This window comes from Teleopsis dalmanni, chromosome 1, assembly GCF_002237135.1.
Source record: "Teleopsis dalmanni isolate 2A chromosome 1, ASM223713v2, whole genome shotgun sequence".
Classification (NCBI taxonomy): Eukaryota; Metazoa; Arthropoda; class Insecta; order Diptera; family Diopsidae; genus Teleopsis; species Teleopsis dalmanni.
In genome coordinates, this window is record NC_051846.1 from 13061544 (window position 1) to 13080172 (window position 18629).

Consider the following 18629-nt stretch of genomic DNA (forward strand, 5'->3'; position numbering starts at 1 on the left):
TGTAATTATTGGTGAAAGCTGAGATCAAGAGGTTTAATAGCTAGAAGTTTCAGGGTTTTTTAAACCCTACTTGAAGTTCTTTAAAATATTAAATAATTAACTGTGTCATAGGAAAAATCGATTATTTTGTCTACTTGTTTATTAATACACACATATAGCTATTTAGCATAGTTATAGTTAGATCATTAACGAAATTGCCATTTTATATATACAACCTAGAGTATGTTTTTAATGCAGTTAAGGAGACAAAACACATGTTAAAATCATTTCTTAGTTAAAGTTAGTTGGAATTATAAGTTCTGTATATTTGCCTTAATTATTTTCTACACATATAGTCTCTAGATATAGTTAAGTAATAATAATACTACTATGACAACACCAGAAGTACAATACAATGGATGCAACACATTTCAGAAAGTGTTGTTATTGGGTACTTCATCTAAAACCAATTTATAACAGATGAGATCGCTGTCATCTTGGCAATGGCAACGTACAATGAACTATCTAAACCAACAGATATACATAGCAGATAATAGTGCTGCAAAGAAGCACTGCGTGAGATCTTTTCTAACCATCGACAGCTTATAACTAAACTTTACTCGGGGTTAAAACGTATTAACGGCAAGGAACAATATCAGCACTCGCCTTTTTATATGACACATTATTCATTATTCTTTCTATCGATCCACGATGCCAAACTACTACAATACTAAAGATAGTTCTGGTGTCGCTGAAATGAAAAATAAAAGCACAGGATGCTTTTAGTCTGGAGATTACATCAGCTTACCAATATTATTGACCATATGTCACTTGTCGTACTATCGTTTAAATGAGAACAATAATAAATTTTCTTTAAAAAGTTATATAGTTACTCTTGGTATCGTAGTTAATAAAAAAAAATCAAAACATACTTTAAATTAATGTGCCACCAAGACTATTGACAATGTGTCAGTTGGCGTAGTATCGTTTGAATGAGAACAATAATAAATTTTCTTTGAAAATTTATTGCTTAATGAGCTGCACGTGCCTCTGCAAAATAGCTATTAACTTGTTATCCCATCTTTTAAACAAAATATTTTATTTACAGCTAATAAAATTTTATATATAAACGACTTAACCTTTTCAAATATTTACCGAAACATAAAATATCTATTGAGCCATTTAAAATGAATGTAAGTTACTGCTATACTAGTAAAATATCAGAATTACAACAAAAACATAAGAGTTTTGAAGAAAAACAGTTTGTCTTCCCCCGACTGACACACCAACAAACCTATTGGCCCATACTTCGGTACAATTGATTGATGATGTGAAATTTTCGCACTTTGCTAATAGAAAATTTGACTTAAGAACTTTCACACATGATATCCTTTCTTTCGATGGCACATGATAAAACCAAGAAATACATTAAGCAGAGTATAGAAAAAAAAATCAAAAAGAAAATTGTGGAAAATATACGAATGTGCAAAATCTACAATCTACAGCAGGTCTCCAGCAGTTTGGTCGTCTAGATGCTGGCTTGCCTCTGGAGTTGCTGCTGGTATTGTTACTGCTGCTGTTCCTATTGCTGCTCTTGCTGTTGCTGCCTTGGTTGAGTGCTAACTGCTGAGTTGAGTGCTAGCTCGTGGTAGTTGGTGGTGGCTGGTGGTGGCTGCTGGCTGAATTTGGTGTCCAATTGCATGTCATGCCTCATAAATTACGCAGAAAATGCACGTTTAAGCAGTTTGGCTAGCTGGCTGGCAACTTGTAGAAATCAAATAGAATTATTAAATTTACTTATTCCAAGTGAACGAACATAAATCAAATCGAAGGATAACAGAAGCGATGTGCCGTCTAATAAACTCATACCCAACGCGGACAGCGCATAGATGGAACATTTATTACAGATAAAAACAAAAAAAAATTTTCCTCTTAAAGTTGAAAGAAGAAAATGAAATTTATGCTGCTTTCACGAGAGTATTTTTTTTCACGATTTTTTTTATTTAATATAATACTTATCATATTACTATTCGCTATTCCAGCAGTTCCTAATGGTATTTTTATTTATGAGGATTTATGTACATTGAGTTCTATTTAATTTTCTTCTCAAATTTGTATCAAATGCTTACTCCTGAAGCGGAATTCTGCGTGTATTTTATCTCATCAAAAATGTTTTTCCAATAGTTTTCTTTTATTTATTTTTGAGATGCATACTGCAACGGAAGTCATTGCTGACTTCCTCAAGGAAACAACAAGTTTAAGTATAAACAATTCTAACTTTTTGTCTTCATTTTGTGCTCCAATTGTGTTTCACTTGCTCACGTCTCATATCTCACGTCCTCAGGAGAAAACAAAGCATTTTTGCATAAATTGTTGCGTTGCAAGTGCAAAGGAAACAATTCCAAGCAAATGTCGCAAACATTATTGCGATATCAAAAAAAAAAAAAATTGTTTGTAATCTCATATTTTAATATATTTTTTTATTTTTCTATATTTTTTCTATTTTCTATTTTCATATCAAATGTCATTATCACGTACCTGTCAGTCTATTCACTGTGCGGCATGTATAGCTCTTGAATGCATCATTGTTGCCTGCATTATTTATGTACAATTCTCCATTCGCCAGGACCGTGTATTTGCCTCCGATGTCTGTGTTCGGATACAGATGCATGCCAGTATCTTGCACCCAGGCTGTAACCATTACAAACTCTGACATGTAGCTGGGCACCTGCTCGCAATGACAGTTAAGTTGAGCGTGGACGGGTGCAGTGGCGGGTAGGCGGCAAGCAGATAGAATGGAATAACAGAAATAAGAAATTCAATTATTTCGATGGCACAAAACTAAATTTTCGATAAGTGGATTTAAAGTGTCGTAAGGCTTGGTTAGACTAAAAATTGGACAAGTTTCAGCATTTTTAGTATTTCGGCTTAACTGACAGGATTGCAGGATTGCAGGTAGTTGGAATAAAATGGTATGGAATATAATTTTGAAATAGGAGTACTTTAACTTTATTAAATGATAAAAATGTAATAAAATTGTATTATTTTTCATATTATTTTAGTATAGCTGTTGTATATGTTTCTTGGAAAAATGAGCAAAAAGTGTAAAACAAATAATTGAAGAGTAAGGATTTTTACTTACTTGACATTTTAGTACAGCTGTGTTGCCTGTCATTACGTATTCGTCATGTACTTGTACCGTGTACTTCTGATTGACAACTGCAAATAGATTAAAACTATTTTAATAATGATAGTACACAATATATACTAAAGGAAAACAAACAAAATGAACTAACTAATTATTATAATGTATACTTATAAAAAAATATTGTTATACACATTTGATAGCTCAACTAATGAGACTGCAGCAATTCTTAAGTTTATAGCCAAAATGCAATCAATCAGAAATTTGATTTCATTATATTACACTAAAAGGATACTTTTAGTACCCTAAAGTTTCACAGGACTTTAAAGTATTATAAACAAAAGTGTTCATTGATACTATAAGAAAAAAAAAGTGCAGTAATCTGTTATATGATATAGAAAAGTCGAGTATATTTAATAGTTGTTTTTTAAAGAGGTTTTTCGAACAGTAGTGAACTATAAGAACAAAAATTCTTTTTTATATTATTTTAATTAATTGAATGTTTCGAGTATTGCCAAATACTCATCGTCAGTGGTCTTGAAAATAATTCTTGTATTTTATTATTCATAAATAATTTTTTGAGACTTCAAGTACCAGGAACCGAATACAAGTGCCTTATTTTACGACACGAATTAATCTGTATGTAGAGCCGATTAAGAGTAGTTATAAAATTAATATAATATGCTGTGTAAGATAGTAAATTTGAGATATTTATGAAGATAAATTTTTTAACAATGCTTTTAGACAACATTTTTTTTTGCATTAATAATTTTATTAAGTTTAGGTGTTGTCTTAAAGATAATTTTTTGCCTCTTATAAAATAGATCAATTAAAAAGTAATTTATTTAATATTCTTTAAATTATTAAGAAATGTAATATTTATTACCACCTTACAAATATTTATTAATCCAATTTTAGAGAGGTCTTTCGTTAGTAAATCACTTTTGGTGATAAACATATTATATAAGTGCAGAAAATCTGTGGATTGTGAGCACACTACCTTCTAAAGAATCTATTTAAATACATTCCAACACTAAAGTACCGAGGATTTATAATGAAAAAGCCACCTAAACAGATGGTCAAAATTATTTTAGGGTCTATGTTAGAAACACCGTTCTCTTCCTCACGTGGAGTTTTTTTGCATTGCAGTTCTAAATTCTCAAAATTATCAAATATATTCCATTTCTAATATTGAAAACAATTTCGTAGAAGTTTACTATAGAAATATATAATTCTTATTCTCTTTACTGTTTTTTTTTATTCACTGAATATGTTATATGTTACATTTGAGTTACGGTGCACAACAAAAAACTAATTTTCAACAAAACCGTTGTTGTCTTATGTACTCTGGAAGTTTGTTTATATGTACGAAATTCATTTAAGAAAGTGGTATATAATAATAAACTATCTATTGCAACTGAGTTATTGAAATCTAACTATTAATTTCTGAATTAACTGTTTGTGTGAATGTTATATCCATAAAGAGAAGTAACTCTCTTCAGTAATGAAACTATATTCAGTTCTGATATATCCATGAAGAAAAGTAACTCTACTCAATAATGAGACTATATTCAGTTCTTATATATCCATAAAAAGAAGTAATTCTCCTCAGTAATGAGACTATATACAGTTCTGATATATCCATAAAGAGAAGTAACTCTACTCAGTAATGAGACTATATTCAGTTCTGATATATCCATAAATAGAAGTAACTCTACTCAGTAATGAGATTATATTCAGTTCTGATATATCCATAAAGAGAAGTAGCTCTACTCAGTGATGAGATTATATTCAGTTTGATATATCCATAAAGAGAAGTAGCTCTATTCAGTGATGAGACTATATTCAGTTCTGATATATTCATAAATAGCAGTAACTCTATATTCTGAATATTCAGTTCTGTTTATTAACTATATATTCAGTTTTATTGACTATATTCAGTTCTGATTCACTTTAGTTAATGATGTTAAAATTTATATAAAATTTTTGTCTCAGTAATAAAAAGTATCTATTTAAATACTTAAAACAGGTGTGATAATGTGCATCTAACGCCTGTATTATAGTGCAATGAACGTAAGGACAATAAGGACACATATTCATGTTAAGAAGTATACTTGTGAATAGAAAAGTTCAACTGCACTATAAATTTAGCCTTGAATCTTAGTAAAAAAAAAGTTTTGCTGGTATTCATTAAAATTTTTAACTTAATTTTTTATGTGTTAATTATAGGCGTACATTGTGCTAACTTTTCTTTTGATGATGAAAATAAATTACTTGAATTTATGTTGCCTGAAGCACTTAAAACTTTTGCAGGCATTACACCAGTAAACGCTCAAGGGTGACATAATTCGAAAGTTCAAGTTTCTCAATTTCACTTCTGGAAAAGTTGACAGTGTTTGGATGCAGTTCCAAAAATATTTCACAAGTTAAGTTTGACTTAACTTGACGTGGTTGATGCTGTTGTTGTTGTTGTGTTGTTGCTGTTGTGTTGCAATCTTAACATATCGCATAGAAGATACTAAAAATAATTCATTAAAATTTATAAGAAAATGTTAACGAATTAATTAAGTTGAAAACAAACATCGAAAGCTGGAAAATTATTTAAAATATTTTAAAGTTTTCAATTAAAATTAAATTATATTCATTATTTACTAAATAAATGGAAAAACATAAAGCAGTTTTTAAGTAAAATATACTTAAATAATGGAATTAAATAATTTTTTATTAAATATTTTCAAAGTTGATAATAAGCCTATTGAAAGAAATAATATAAAAAAATTTGGTTTTTATGTAATTTAATTTTTTCAATTTGCCTGAATAATTCTTTATTCAATATTTTTAACATAAAATATTTTAACTCATTTTCTGTTTTCTTCTTTTTTTTGTGAAATTTTTTCAAGTGTATAACTTGACCTGCTTTTAAGCTTATATTATTTAGTTTCTGTGATTTTTTAATGTTATTATACGAAACAAAAAAAGTCATTTAAAATTGCGAAAGTTGCTGCATAAGTTAAAAGTTCCCCCCGCGCCACATGCTTAACTCTATCTAAGCTCGGACGTTTTGACACTTAACAAGTCCTGCACAAAAATTGGATTTCACAATTTAGAGCAGAGATTATTCAATGTCAATGCGCACTGAAATTAAGAATGACAACAATTTTAAAATTTTAACATTTTACTAAAGCCTCCTTGCATACCCGTATTCCCGCCAGCCCCCGCTCACCCGCGTAGTTCACACCCTACGCCCACACAAATACATTATGCTTTTTGCCTTCCACATTATGTTACCACTTGTTTTTGTCGGTTGAGTTGCTGGAAATAGTGCAAGTATTTCAAAATGTAAATTTGTATCTCAGCTCACATAAATATCGCAAATAAGTTGGGAAAATTTGTCAACGAAGTCCGGAAAAAATCAAATTAATGTTCTCCTTCTTTTATTTAATTAATTAAAAAGGACAAAAGCAATTTAAGTTGCGTCATTGCCGGGATTTGATTGGTGTTTTGGACACTCTTTGCTATTGGAATAGGAAAAAAAGTCGAAAGTAACCAAAAGTGTGCTTGAGACTTTGAACAATTTTTATTATTTCATAAAACTGAAAAGGATAACTTTTTGGCACGTCGAGTTTAGCGAAAATTTTCCAAATTAAACTTTCAATGACGAACTCAAAATTCGGTGGATAGCTTCAGTATTTCAGTAGCATTTGCAGTATTTTTTGGACTGAATGGAGAGTTTTGCTAATTAAGATGAACAAAAGATCATAAAAAAGTTTGATAACTGATTTGGATTTTTAAAATTTAGATTACTTTTTAGATTGAATATAGAAGTCCAATTTAAATACTTCGATAATTGCGATTAATATTATTGGAATAATCAGAACATTGTCATAGTGGTGTCATAAATTTATGACCGGCAAACTATTATATTTACCAATTGTGATTCGTTGTCATCTTGTATTCTAAGTTGTGATGATTATATATATGACTCAGTTATCTCAATTGTAAGACTATAACTGAGCATTAGAGCGATGAATGCTTCTGTTTAGGATATGCTGCAGTGATCTGGTAACTAGTATGACTGCCTAATATTTAGTTAGGGATACAGCAGCCTATACTCAGACGAACACAGCTGGTACATAAGCTATTATTATTAGTTATACTTGTATTATACTACATATATAATATTACTATAGTATATACCATTTATTGGCAAGCAACGAATATAGAGCTGCATACATTTTTATCTAAGAATCATTTCAGTAGAAGCTGACGATATTATGTGTTGGTTCCAAACTTTTACACTATCCCTTTTGTTTGAGAATAATTTAGAGTTCTTTGCAAAATGTTGAGTTTGTTATCATATCATCGGTTCTAATTGATCTTCAAAAAGTTTAAAGTGGAATGTTGTTTTAGAGATTTGGTTTAAACATTGACAAAACTATTCCAGTCTTAAAGATTACAATAATTGGTAGCTAATTTGTATTTACATTTGAATATAAATATTTGTACTGTGTTGATTTTACAAATGACACTGCTACTTTGTGAACCACAAATTCAAATACCATCAGACTATTGTGACTTTATAACATAGACTGGTGGAGTTCTTTTTCTAAGTCAAATACTGTCGATTGAAATTTTACAGTCAATGAGGTGCGTTTGGAATAATGAAATCTTATTATTTATTGAATGTGATTTCTTTAATTGATTTTACCTTTAAATTAAATTTAGTTTTTAATTTTAATTCTAATTTCAATTTTAATTTTAATTTTCAATTTTATCTTATTATAAATAATTTAATGTCTCAATAGTTTTTTCCAAAGCAATGGCTGAGGGAAAAACAATAAATTTAGTTTTATGATTTGATCCACTTATTGTTAGTTTCGTTTTTAGAATGATTCAATAATTAATTTATACATTCAAAAAAAAAAAAATATAGAACAATTAGAGGTTACTACATGCAATCAATTGGATTGATTGGTTGGTTGCAGTGCCTTCTTAGCAGATATTCTTTTGCTGTCCATAATTAAAGCTTTGTCTCTTATTGGGAATGTGAATTCCTCTCAAGAAATCTTGCAAGATAAGAGAAAACTAAAATAATCCGTCCCATTGGATTTAGATAATTTTTCGATCTTACCGATGAAGAGTGTGGGAATCTGTCAAAAACATACTTTTTTAAAAACTGGTTTATTCTGCAAGCCAAAGTTGGGTAGTCACAGAGAAAATTATTAATTGTTTCTTTCTTCTGCAAGTTCCCACTCTTTCTACCGTAACTATTAAAAGTAAAATGCTTGGGTTCCTATAACACAGAGACTACAGAGAACTGCAATAAGCCTTAAAATATTCATGTGATATCAGTTAATAAGTTCGCAAGAGTTCAAGAGTTACACATGACCTATGACCATGACCAAGATGTTAGCTTTTCGATTTAGTTCGCCAATTTTGGCTCAGTATTCTTTAATTATAGTACCTTTGATTTCAAGATTAAGGATTGAAGAGAATTAATTGCCGCTAGGCTATCTATATAAATGGCAAAACTTCATCTATCCTAGATGTTGGTTATAATTAGCTGCCCTGCTTCCATTATTCACTAAAATTTCAGCCTACAAAATCGTGGCTTCATTAAGTAACATAAGGGGTTTATGTCTGTAAATGGTACAAAAACTCCTGATACTACTCCGTGGTCCATTCAGAAGCCAACTGTAAAAATGTATGTAACGTAGTTTGATCTTCTTTGTCTTGTTGCTTACTCATTTCTTGGACTAAAAAGTTTCTGAATATTTTTTTTGAAATATAAGTATAAAGCCAGATCCTTATGTTATGTTTTACTTAAGTTATGTACGTTATTATTTCACTAGTTTATAATTTCAGGTAATCATCTCGCTTAGGGAGCAAGTTGTATTTCTATTTCATAGCAACATTATGTAAGGATGCATAGTTATTTGCTCGCTTATTGTTGTGTTTCATGCCGTCGACATAACACCTGATATCTAACGGAATAGAATACAGTAGATTCATTAGAATAGAATGGAAGATCCAAAATATGCAGAGAATCTGGTTTTTATTACTAGCAGATACAGTCTCATGTAGTCAAAAATTGCAAACCATAACTGTGGGCTATGACTTCACATTACTAAAACTAAGTGTCTGAGAGTAAGTGCCAACTACATTTTACCGATAATCGTTATAGGTGACTATATGGAAGATGAACAAATTGAATATTTAAGCAGTATTTTCTCAATTTAATATCGTAAAATAGTTGACACTAATAATAGTTTGAATAAGGCAAGAAATGAGTTAATCACTCGGTAACATTGGAATTTCAGTTTAGTTTGTTGCCAAGAATATCTGAATATCTCTATTGATATCATATATCATTATATTTTTATTACTAATTATAAATGTATGTTTTCTCATTGATTATTGTTTAGCCTCTTTTAATACTATTGTGTTAGTGAGTAGATTATAGAATAGAATATATAAGGGATACTTACTCCCAGCGGAGCGGAACACTGCAACCATGGCTGCCCTTTTGGGCTGCTATTTGAGTCTAACTGAACAGAAGAAACTCCTGCTTTCGAAAGAAGACTAAAATGTTAGTTGTTGCGGACATTCTAACATGAAATGAGGATATGAACTCTCGGTTCAGTTATGAACTCTTGGATTAGATCAAAGGTGGACAATCACAGAGTTGCTTATAATATTTCAAAATTAGTACTTAAAAAGCCAAAAGGTCCTAAGGATTAGAAAATGCTGTTGGAATATTGGTAGGGCGAAGGAATAGTGGCGAATTGGCATAACAAATTGCAGAATAACATTATTGCCATAGTTCAAAATAATCTCTTCAATAAGCAAAATTTTACAAATCCTCTTTCCTTTTGATATATTGTATTATGGAACTATTTTCTCTATTTTTGCCATAATACCAAAATACTTTGTTTTTGTTTGAGTAGTTTTGATACAGTTAAGTATGCCAGAGGAGTCCTGGCTCATTTTACTGCTGCCAGGGAAAACTTTAATTTGAAAAGTTGCCGCAGTTGCTGTCGCTGCTCCTGTTCAAATCTAGTTGTTGTTGTAGTTGCGGCTTAAGTTGCTAGTTCTGTTGTAGTTTGTATTGCTGTTGCTGTTGCAGTTGGTGTTGGTGTTGCCGTTGCTATGTTGTAGTCAAAGTGTTTGCGACAAAATTTTATGACTTAATTTTTTATTTCGTTTTTGTGCATTATTTTTGTAGGAAAACATTATTAAACTTTTTCTTTTTCATTGCATCCGAAATGAAATGCAAAACTGTGGCAACGCGAGTTTCACAAACGACAAGTGAACGGAGTGAATTGCAACCAAGTAGCTGTATCTGCGGCATTATAGCAAATGTGTACTGAATTATATAGAAATTGTAAGAGGGCGGAAAGGATAAAAGCCTTTAAAAAAAACCAAAATTTTATATGAAAAATATTTCACACATTTCTGTTTCAAATAAACACTCAATACTCATAATGACAAAAGCAGGCTTAGTACACTGTAAAGGCTTAACTGCACACAAATTTATTTTTATCGATGTTTTTTGTGAAATAACTAATGCACCGATTTGGCGAAAGGTCCTTATATATATATTCATATTGTATATATTACAACAAGTGAAGAGAGAGGAGAAATGTTGCAAATAGGAAATGTAAAAACTTTTGTTTCCATGGCCAGCAAATTTGACTCCATCGTAAACTTCATAGTAAGCTCAATGTGCAGTTTGGTTGCAAAATTTTTGTAGTTTCATTATTGCAACTTTGGAGTTCTAATATTATTAGTGGGATTTGCAATGGCACGTAAGAGTGCCATAGACACAAAGTTTGAAATTGCAACATTTGAATGCAGTAAAACTGTGCTGAGTGCAGCCAGGTATGGGCAACTTTTGTTAACTTCAATTGCTTTTTAGTGGTAATTTTATTAAAATGGAAAAAGTTCCTTACCAACTTTATAACAAAACCATAATTTTTAACTGACAAAATTATGAAATGAAAGCAATTTTTACACCAAAAAATAAAAATTCAACACAAAATGTTTCCATTATTTTTGAAGTCAAAATTTTATCCCATAAAAGTAACTTTGAATTCACTAATAAAATGCGGCATTCGTGGGAGTTGCAGAATAAGCAAAACAGAACTCATTTCCTCTAAACGAATTACAAGTTTCCCTGAAAGAGTCGTTATTTTGGCATGTAAATCATAATTAGTTTTGATGATTTAAATCATAATTAGCGGCTTTGCTCACAGTTCATGAATAGGAGATGATTTCAACTATTGGAGTTAGTTATGAGATATGTTACTGAACATGCCTTAAGCGGATTTGATAAACAACTGAACTTGCACACAATTTCATTACATCAAATTAATAATGTTAAAAATAATATAACAACTAACTGACTAATTAAGTAATTGATTAATCGAGCCAAAGTTCATCACACATTCTGTGAAATGAAAACGACTAGATTCTGGCTTGCGCTCTTACGCAGTACCAAACTTAAAATCTTTAACACACACATCAAAAGAATTCTGGTATTCAAATCTTACCAGAAATGTGAGACCTGAAAGATTATAAAACACATCCGTCATAAGCTCCGAACTTTTATTAAAAATCCAAAATCCTATTTACCATCTTGGACAGCAATTTTCCCACTAGTACCGCATGTGCATCGGATTAGTTCAAGATCATCAAAAGGAAATAGAAATTAATGAACCACATGCTTCACAAAACTTTGCAAACAATACGAAAATTTACTTAAATGGTGCCCTCTCAAATAATATAGATCTAACAATCCCTGCACTACACGGTTGCATTCCGCGCAGAACATTGGCAGTTTGGATCATGGTAAGAGATTTGGTATAAAGCACTTGATAGATCAGAATAGAGAACTTTGTTTTCAATTTTTGCTCTTATTAAGAACGATGATACTCATCAAGGAAATAATGTTAATTATATGAGAAGAATAGAAATCTTAACAAAATTTAATTTTGTATATAAAGGCATATTGTTAAATGTTAGGACATATATGGTAATTAACACAGATATCCACTCTAATGTTAATATTAGTACTCAAATACTTATTCCACAGGTATTGGCTTCGTTAAAATAAGCCATTGAATTTTATTTATGCGATTTAACTCAGGTCATAGATTTTTTCTCTTAAATGTTCCTCCTTAAATGCTTGGACAAGCTTGTGTTATCATACAATAAGATAAGCACTGCACGACTCAACAGAACGATGTTGAGTAGTATGCATAGTTCTATCAAGGACCCGATCCTGGTCTCTTAAAACCTTTTAATGTTGTATAGCGGTGATTTCTTATCATAGGATATTTTTAAGTTTGCCATAGAAGTAATCATATGGAGGGCAGGTGTTTAACATAATGGGACAATATTTTACAAATGTGTCCAGCTCCTTGCTTATGTCAAAGACATTGACATCATTGGTTGTAGTAAGCGTAATGTTATTGCTGCCTTTTCTGCTGCTAAAAACCAATCTACAAAAATATGCTTAGTGGTGAATGAGTGCAAAACGAAGTATACGTCGACTTTTGTTGGATATGTGCGTCGCTCAGAACAAGCTTGTGGCTGGCGACAAAACTTCTGAATCTGCCAAACCATTTCAACTTAGAGATCAGACGAAGAATCACTATTGCTCATTGACGCTATTATGGGCTCAGTAGGCAATTGGGATGTAGAGCTTTCTCTTGATATTCAAAACTTATGCTTCATAGGTTGCTCCTGCTTTTTATGCTTCTGTATATTGTAGAGGCAGGAACGCTATCACAGAATTATGAGGCAGCACTGGGATTTTTCGAGAGAAAAGTTCTTTATTAAATCTTTGATCCTATTCTATTTGGCGATAGCTGCCATATCCGACATTGATATAATTCAGCCAATTAACACTCAGCGGTTTTACTGGCATGTCATTAGAATGAATAAAGATGCTCCAGCGAAAAGGTGTCTAAAGCGGTAATTGTAGAAAAAAGATGTAGAGATGGAACATCTAAGAGACATTACTTGACATAATAGTCTGTGAAATAAACGTAGAAAATATTATAATGAAAATGATGCTATCCTAAGAAAACTGGAGCGGTATAGACCAATAATCATACTCAAACGGAAAAAATATGATATCGAAAATTGATAATTGAGAAGAACAAGTAAATAAATAAATCTAAGCAAGCTTGTATGCAAGCTAACGAAGATAATTACCTATGGATCACCAACATAGGGTTCCCACATTGAAGTTTTTCGCCAGATTGGGTATACCACCATTAAGACGACATAGTGACGATGCGGTAGATATGTTTAAACCTTCTCTGCAGAGGAAAATAAAATAAAATTCCATTTCATAAAAATTTATTGCTGCTCATTTCATTTAAAAAATCCTACAAAATCATTAAAAAACATAAAAATTTTAAAATCCTTTTTGCAAATACAATTCGTTAGAGTCATTAGCTATGTAAAGGGAGAAGAAAACAAGGGAAAATCTATGTGCAGTAGATTGAAAAGATTTTTTCATGGAACTACTTAAACTTTAACTTCTTAAGTAGAACTTATGCACTTTGATGCGGTGGCTGCACATTAAATTTATTGTTGCACTCGATTTGACGTTGAGATGCGATGGAGTTTATATTGTTAAATTTCAAAGCTCGCATGTAAGCCCCTGGAAGCAGGACTAAGCAGAGTGGTTGCATCCAAGACTCGAGTTAGATGTGCAGCAAATGCGAGTATGCAAATGCAAGTGTTTTGGTATTTTCATGAAAACTAGCTTAAGTTTTTGACTGTAATGCCACAAAAATGTTTGTTTCATTTGTTACTGTCAGCGAAAGAGTAGAAGAAAATGTAGCATTAAGAAATATAATTGTCAGAAAAGTCGTTTTAAGACAGTCGTAGTAAAAACGATGTGGGTTAAGTATATGGCTGACTTTTAACTAAACTACACTGAAGAAGATTAAAAAGGATATACTCAGCATATTTCTAAAAAGTCATGTTAAAATAAGATAAGAGAACTTAATGTCCTTTTGCAACGTTTGTTTAAATAGTGACGGTATTAACATTTTAAAAATTCAAATAAAATTACTTTTCAAAGTAAAGAACAATTATTTAAATTTATTTTAATTTTATTTTAGCAATAAAACCTTAAATGACTGATTTCCGCATTACAATAATTCCATTAACTAGCTTTTAACAATTAAATATTTATTACTTTCAGACCTTTTAGCTAAGTTTTTCATAAAACTTCACTTGACTGATTGCTAATTTTTCTGGTTAGAGTAGCAGACAATGGATGTCATGAATATTAAAAGCCAAAAAATAAATAAAATAAAATAAAATACTTAATGTTTCCGAAGACATAAAGTAAAGTCTTTAAACACACAAACAACATATTGTACGTTTTAGCTGCCTATCCCTGTAAAGCTGAGAAGAGTTTCCTTTCGGCATAAAACAAAAATCAAATTTTCACAAATTAGCCAAAATCACTGAGGCAGTAAACAATTTTGTCGAAGACCAGAAAAAGAAGAAAAAGAAGAAGAGGAAAAGAACAATACCGCAAAAGTAAAAATGGCCACCGAACATTAAAACATGCAAACACACACACACACACACACACACAAAGAAGTCAAATAGAGTAACAATTATAATTGCACATATAAACAGTTGTAGTAATCCCCACAACAACAACTATATACTGATATCAGTAGAGCGAAAAAACAACAATAACAACAATTACAATAACAACGGCAACAATTTAAGATACTTCAACATGACTTTTAGCACTTTTCCGTCTTGTGAGGCTTAAAAAGTTCGCCGTAAAACAAAAAGTTTTGTTAATTTTTTTTTTGTGCCGCATTTTTGTTTCGTCACATTTTTGTTCTGCTTTTGTTGTTTCATTTTCATTTATTTTTGGCAATCAAAAATGGTCGAGTTAAATGCGAAAAGCTTATGGCAACTAAAACGGCTTAAACGATTGCTGAACTTGTGGTTAATCCTCACTCATTTGCGGCAAAAGTAGCTAAATTTGCTCATTTTCTTGCCTACTTCAAATTAATGAGCGTGCACGACTTAAATTGTTATTGTTGTAGTTTTCCCCTGCCATAGCGACTGCCATAGTCGCTATCGTTGCCGCTGACGTTGTTGTTGTAATTGTTTTAATATTTGCTACAGTCGTCGTTTTTGGCAATAGTTGAGTACCATTTTTCCACAGACTGAAATCTTAATGTACCGCAACGTATAAGTTTCGTGTTGAAGTGAGAAAGGGAAATGGGAAATGGGAAAAGGGGTGTTGAGGGCAAGAGTGAAGTAGAAGGGAATTAAACAACCTTTTCTTCAAGTAGCTTTAAGTCAAACAAAAAGGCAAAGGCATTTTCAGTTTACGATTATTTGGCAATTGCCTTGAAACTCTTAAGTTTGGTTTTACAAAAATTCTTCTAAAAGCCAAGGAAATAAGAAAAAAGAAAAGAAAACATTTTTCTTAATTTTAGCCAAATTTACAAAACTTTAATTAAAGTATCCATAATGTTTTAGTGTAAATTAGTTGCCCAAAAGTTTATTCTTTTCATTTAAAATTAGCAAAGTTACTGAGTACGAGTACATTAATTTAACTGATTGCCTTTTGATATGACTGCACAAAAAAAACCTAAAAAAATATGACAACACTACTTACGTTGCTTGAATTTTTAAAAAGAACAAGAACACTCAAAGAATCAAATATTTTTTGTGGGTTACCACAAGAGATTATTACATTTAGAAAATGCAGAAAGTTGAAATCTGTTTTTTTTATATTAACACAAATCTTACTTTTTAATTAAATTAAATATTTCAACATAAAAATGTTCTATGGTGGGTTTTCTGTAAAATATTGTCTCCGATCTCATTCAAACTCATTCTCTTTCAAAAAGATACTGTTCCTTTTCTAAGATGAAGAATTTTCTTCCATAATTCACTAGTGCTTTTATTATCCTATTTATTTTTGCTGTTACAAGTATACGTTTTTATTGCATTAGATTTATCCTTATTTTTGGAAAAATAAAGATTCCAAAGGTGATAGTTCGATGAGTTTTCCACTCTATTGGAGATGGAGATGTGAACATGAACGTAATCAAATAAAAATGAAATCACATTGGGGGTAACGAAATGCAAGAGATAAACGATGCAAAGCTTCACAGCAGCCCAATAATTGTTTTTAGATTAAGTAAATGTCTGACAAACTTCGCTACTTTTCTATACTTAATATTTTCTAGAACACATCCAAACCTTACATCCATCCTTTACATATAAAATAGACAACTTAAACATACTGTCAGGTATTTGTATTACAAATGTTCAGCTATTTTTGTATGCTTAACATATCCTAAATTTACATCCTTATTTTAATGATAAAATAGATAATTCAAACATACTATCACTTAAGACGATATAACACCACTTTTATTTTGCCCAAATTGGATAAAATTTTGATATAACATCTGTGCATGAACTGATTTACAGATATATGTAGTTACCATTAGATGTCCTTACTATAAACAGCTATTTTTATAAAGCCCCCTTTTAAAACTCATCTTGCGTAATTATATTATTATGGTACTTATTATAGTAGGTAAGTAATAATTTATTAAATATATACCTTAATTAAAGAATATGGTTAACAAATTATTTATAATCAAAGTAATATAAACTAAATGTGCGATATTGTAAATTATAATCGATAAAAATAACTTCATTATAACTTCATCATGGATATAGAAAAAAGATGTCCAAAACAAAATTAGAGGAGTCGACATAGAATAGAATAGAAAATAGTAATACAAGGCTTCACATTCTATAAAGTATTATAATAAAATGCAAGATATTTATATTAATTTTATCGCTCCTAACCTAATTCCTTTTCGAAACTCAGTATATATGTATGTACTAACGATAAACCTAGTCATCCAAATACTTTTTATATGTAGATTTCGGTATAAACTACACGAAAGTTTTGGTGAAAACGTGAAAGTCTGGACCCAGATTGATTATCAATACAGTGTGGCTTAAAACGGCAACATAAAAGAGACCCTTCCCGAAGTAATGCGAAAGTAGTTTCAGGGGTCTCTCCGAATAGGGCATGCTTTAGTCCGTATACAATAATTAATAAAGCTTTGCATAAAGCTTTCCAATTCCCGAATCCAAATTCCAATAGTTGAGAATACTATGCTTTGCATTTCAGATATACTATAGTGTTATCTTAACCAGTCCTTAGGTTTTCTATAAATGTGAGCAGCTTTTTATAAATTTATTTTGTGTCTATATTGGATGGGCCAATATCCCAAAAAATGTAAGTTGCTGCTACTCTGTTCTTGATATTTTCTAATGATAATAAGTAGTGATGGTGGGTCTGATGGAAATGAGCAGATAATAATCCATGTTACATGTTATGTTCATACCTTATACATTTTAATAAATTGAGATAAAAGCATAAATATTTCTGAAATATTGTGCGGTTAACCTATCGCTTCCATTCTATGTTCAGTTTTCCATATCAAAATTTAGATATGTCATCCGAATTATTTTGTTCACAAAATTTTACTGTGCAAGTCATATCACCATGACAAGTATTGTATGTAGTTTTAGAAATAAATTTATAACAAAAAATATAAAATGTATATTAAAAAGTCTATGTTGTGCTACCTTCCCGGTTGTCATAACTAACTCATTTTTGTTACCTTCTTTTTGGTGTTTCTGCTAATTGGAAGGTGGTCAAAACTTGTGTAACTTGGGATATTATTATGAACGGCAAAAAGCAAACTAATTTCAATTAATTTTACAACTACAAAACATTCGAACCGAAATGCAGGTCCACAGAAGTGCACCCAAAGGAAGAAATCGAGACAAATTCAACAAAATTAGTTTGTGGTTTGTTGTTTAGCAACAAAAAAATAAATTTTTTTGTGATAAAAATGTAAGTTAAATTATAAAATTTATTTATTTTTTAATTTTTTTTTTTCGTTTTCGTTGCTTTAAGTGAAAAAGGAAAAATGGTTACTGAAACATCAGCGGAAATGGAAGCGCAACGAAAAAGTTTAATTTGTTTTTTATCCTTTTTATATTTTTATATAAATTTTTTATTTGTTTTTAGTTGTCGTTGACTCCCAAATGCAATCCTCAAACCGAACCTAACAGAACAGTACCGGGACCGAAGGGAAGCTTTGATGTTTAAATGAATTTCAGTTTTACGAATGTGTACTCGTACATCCTTTCAAGCCTTTCATTGCCTACCCCCGTAGCCCGTCCCGCGTGTGCTGTTTTATTATAAGCTGCTGTATGGCAATTAAAAGTTTTATATTTTAAAATTTTTTAAGGACGCTTTTTTTTAGGATATATTTTCGCGTGACCACAAATTTTCAGGATCATTCATAAAAAATGGCTGACAGAAATGTGGAGGCAAATGGAAAACTGTTTCATTTGGACATCAAATTATTGTGACGTCCAAAGCCGCCATTTCGGTTTTTAATGA

The 18629-nt window shown here is 30.8% G+C and overlaps 1 protein-coding gene across 3 annotated transcripts in view; it reads right to left on the reverse strand.

Moving 5' to 3' along the window:
* LOC119668386 (Down syndrome cell adhesion molecule-like protein Dscam2) overlaps positions 1 to 18629 on the reverse strand; it is a 78492-nt gene that overhangs the window by 38454 nt on the left and 21409 nt on the right. For all 3 annotated transcript variants that reach the window (XM_038077872.1, XM_038077871.1, XM_038077870.1), the window contains exons 5-6: positions 3122 to 3198; positions 2518 to 2707 (exon numbers count right to left, since the gene is read on the reverse strand). In XM_038077872.1, the coding sequence (XP_037933800.1) occupies positions 2518 to 2707; positions 3122 to 3198 (267 nt within the window). The remainder of the gene's footprint in view (positions 1 to 2517; positions 2708 to 3121; positions 3199 to 18629) is intronic.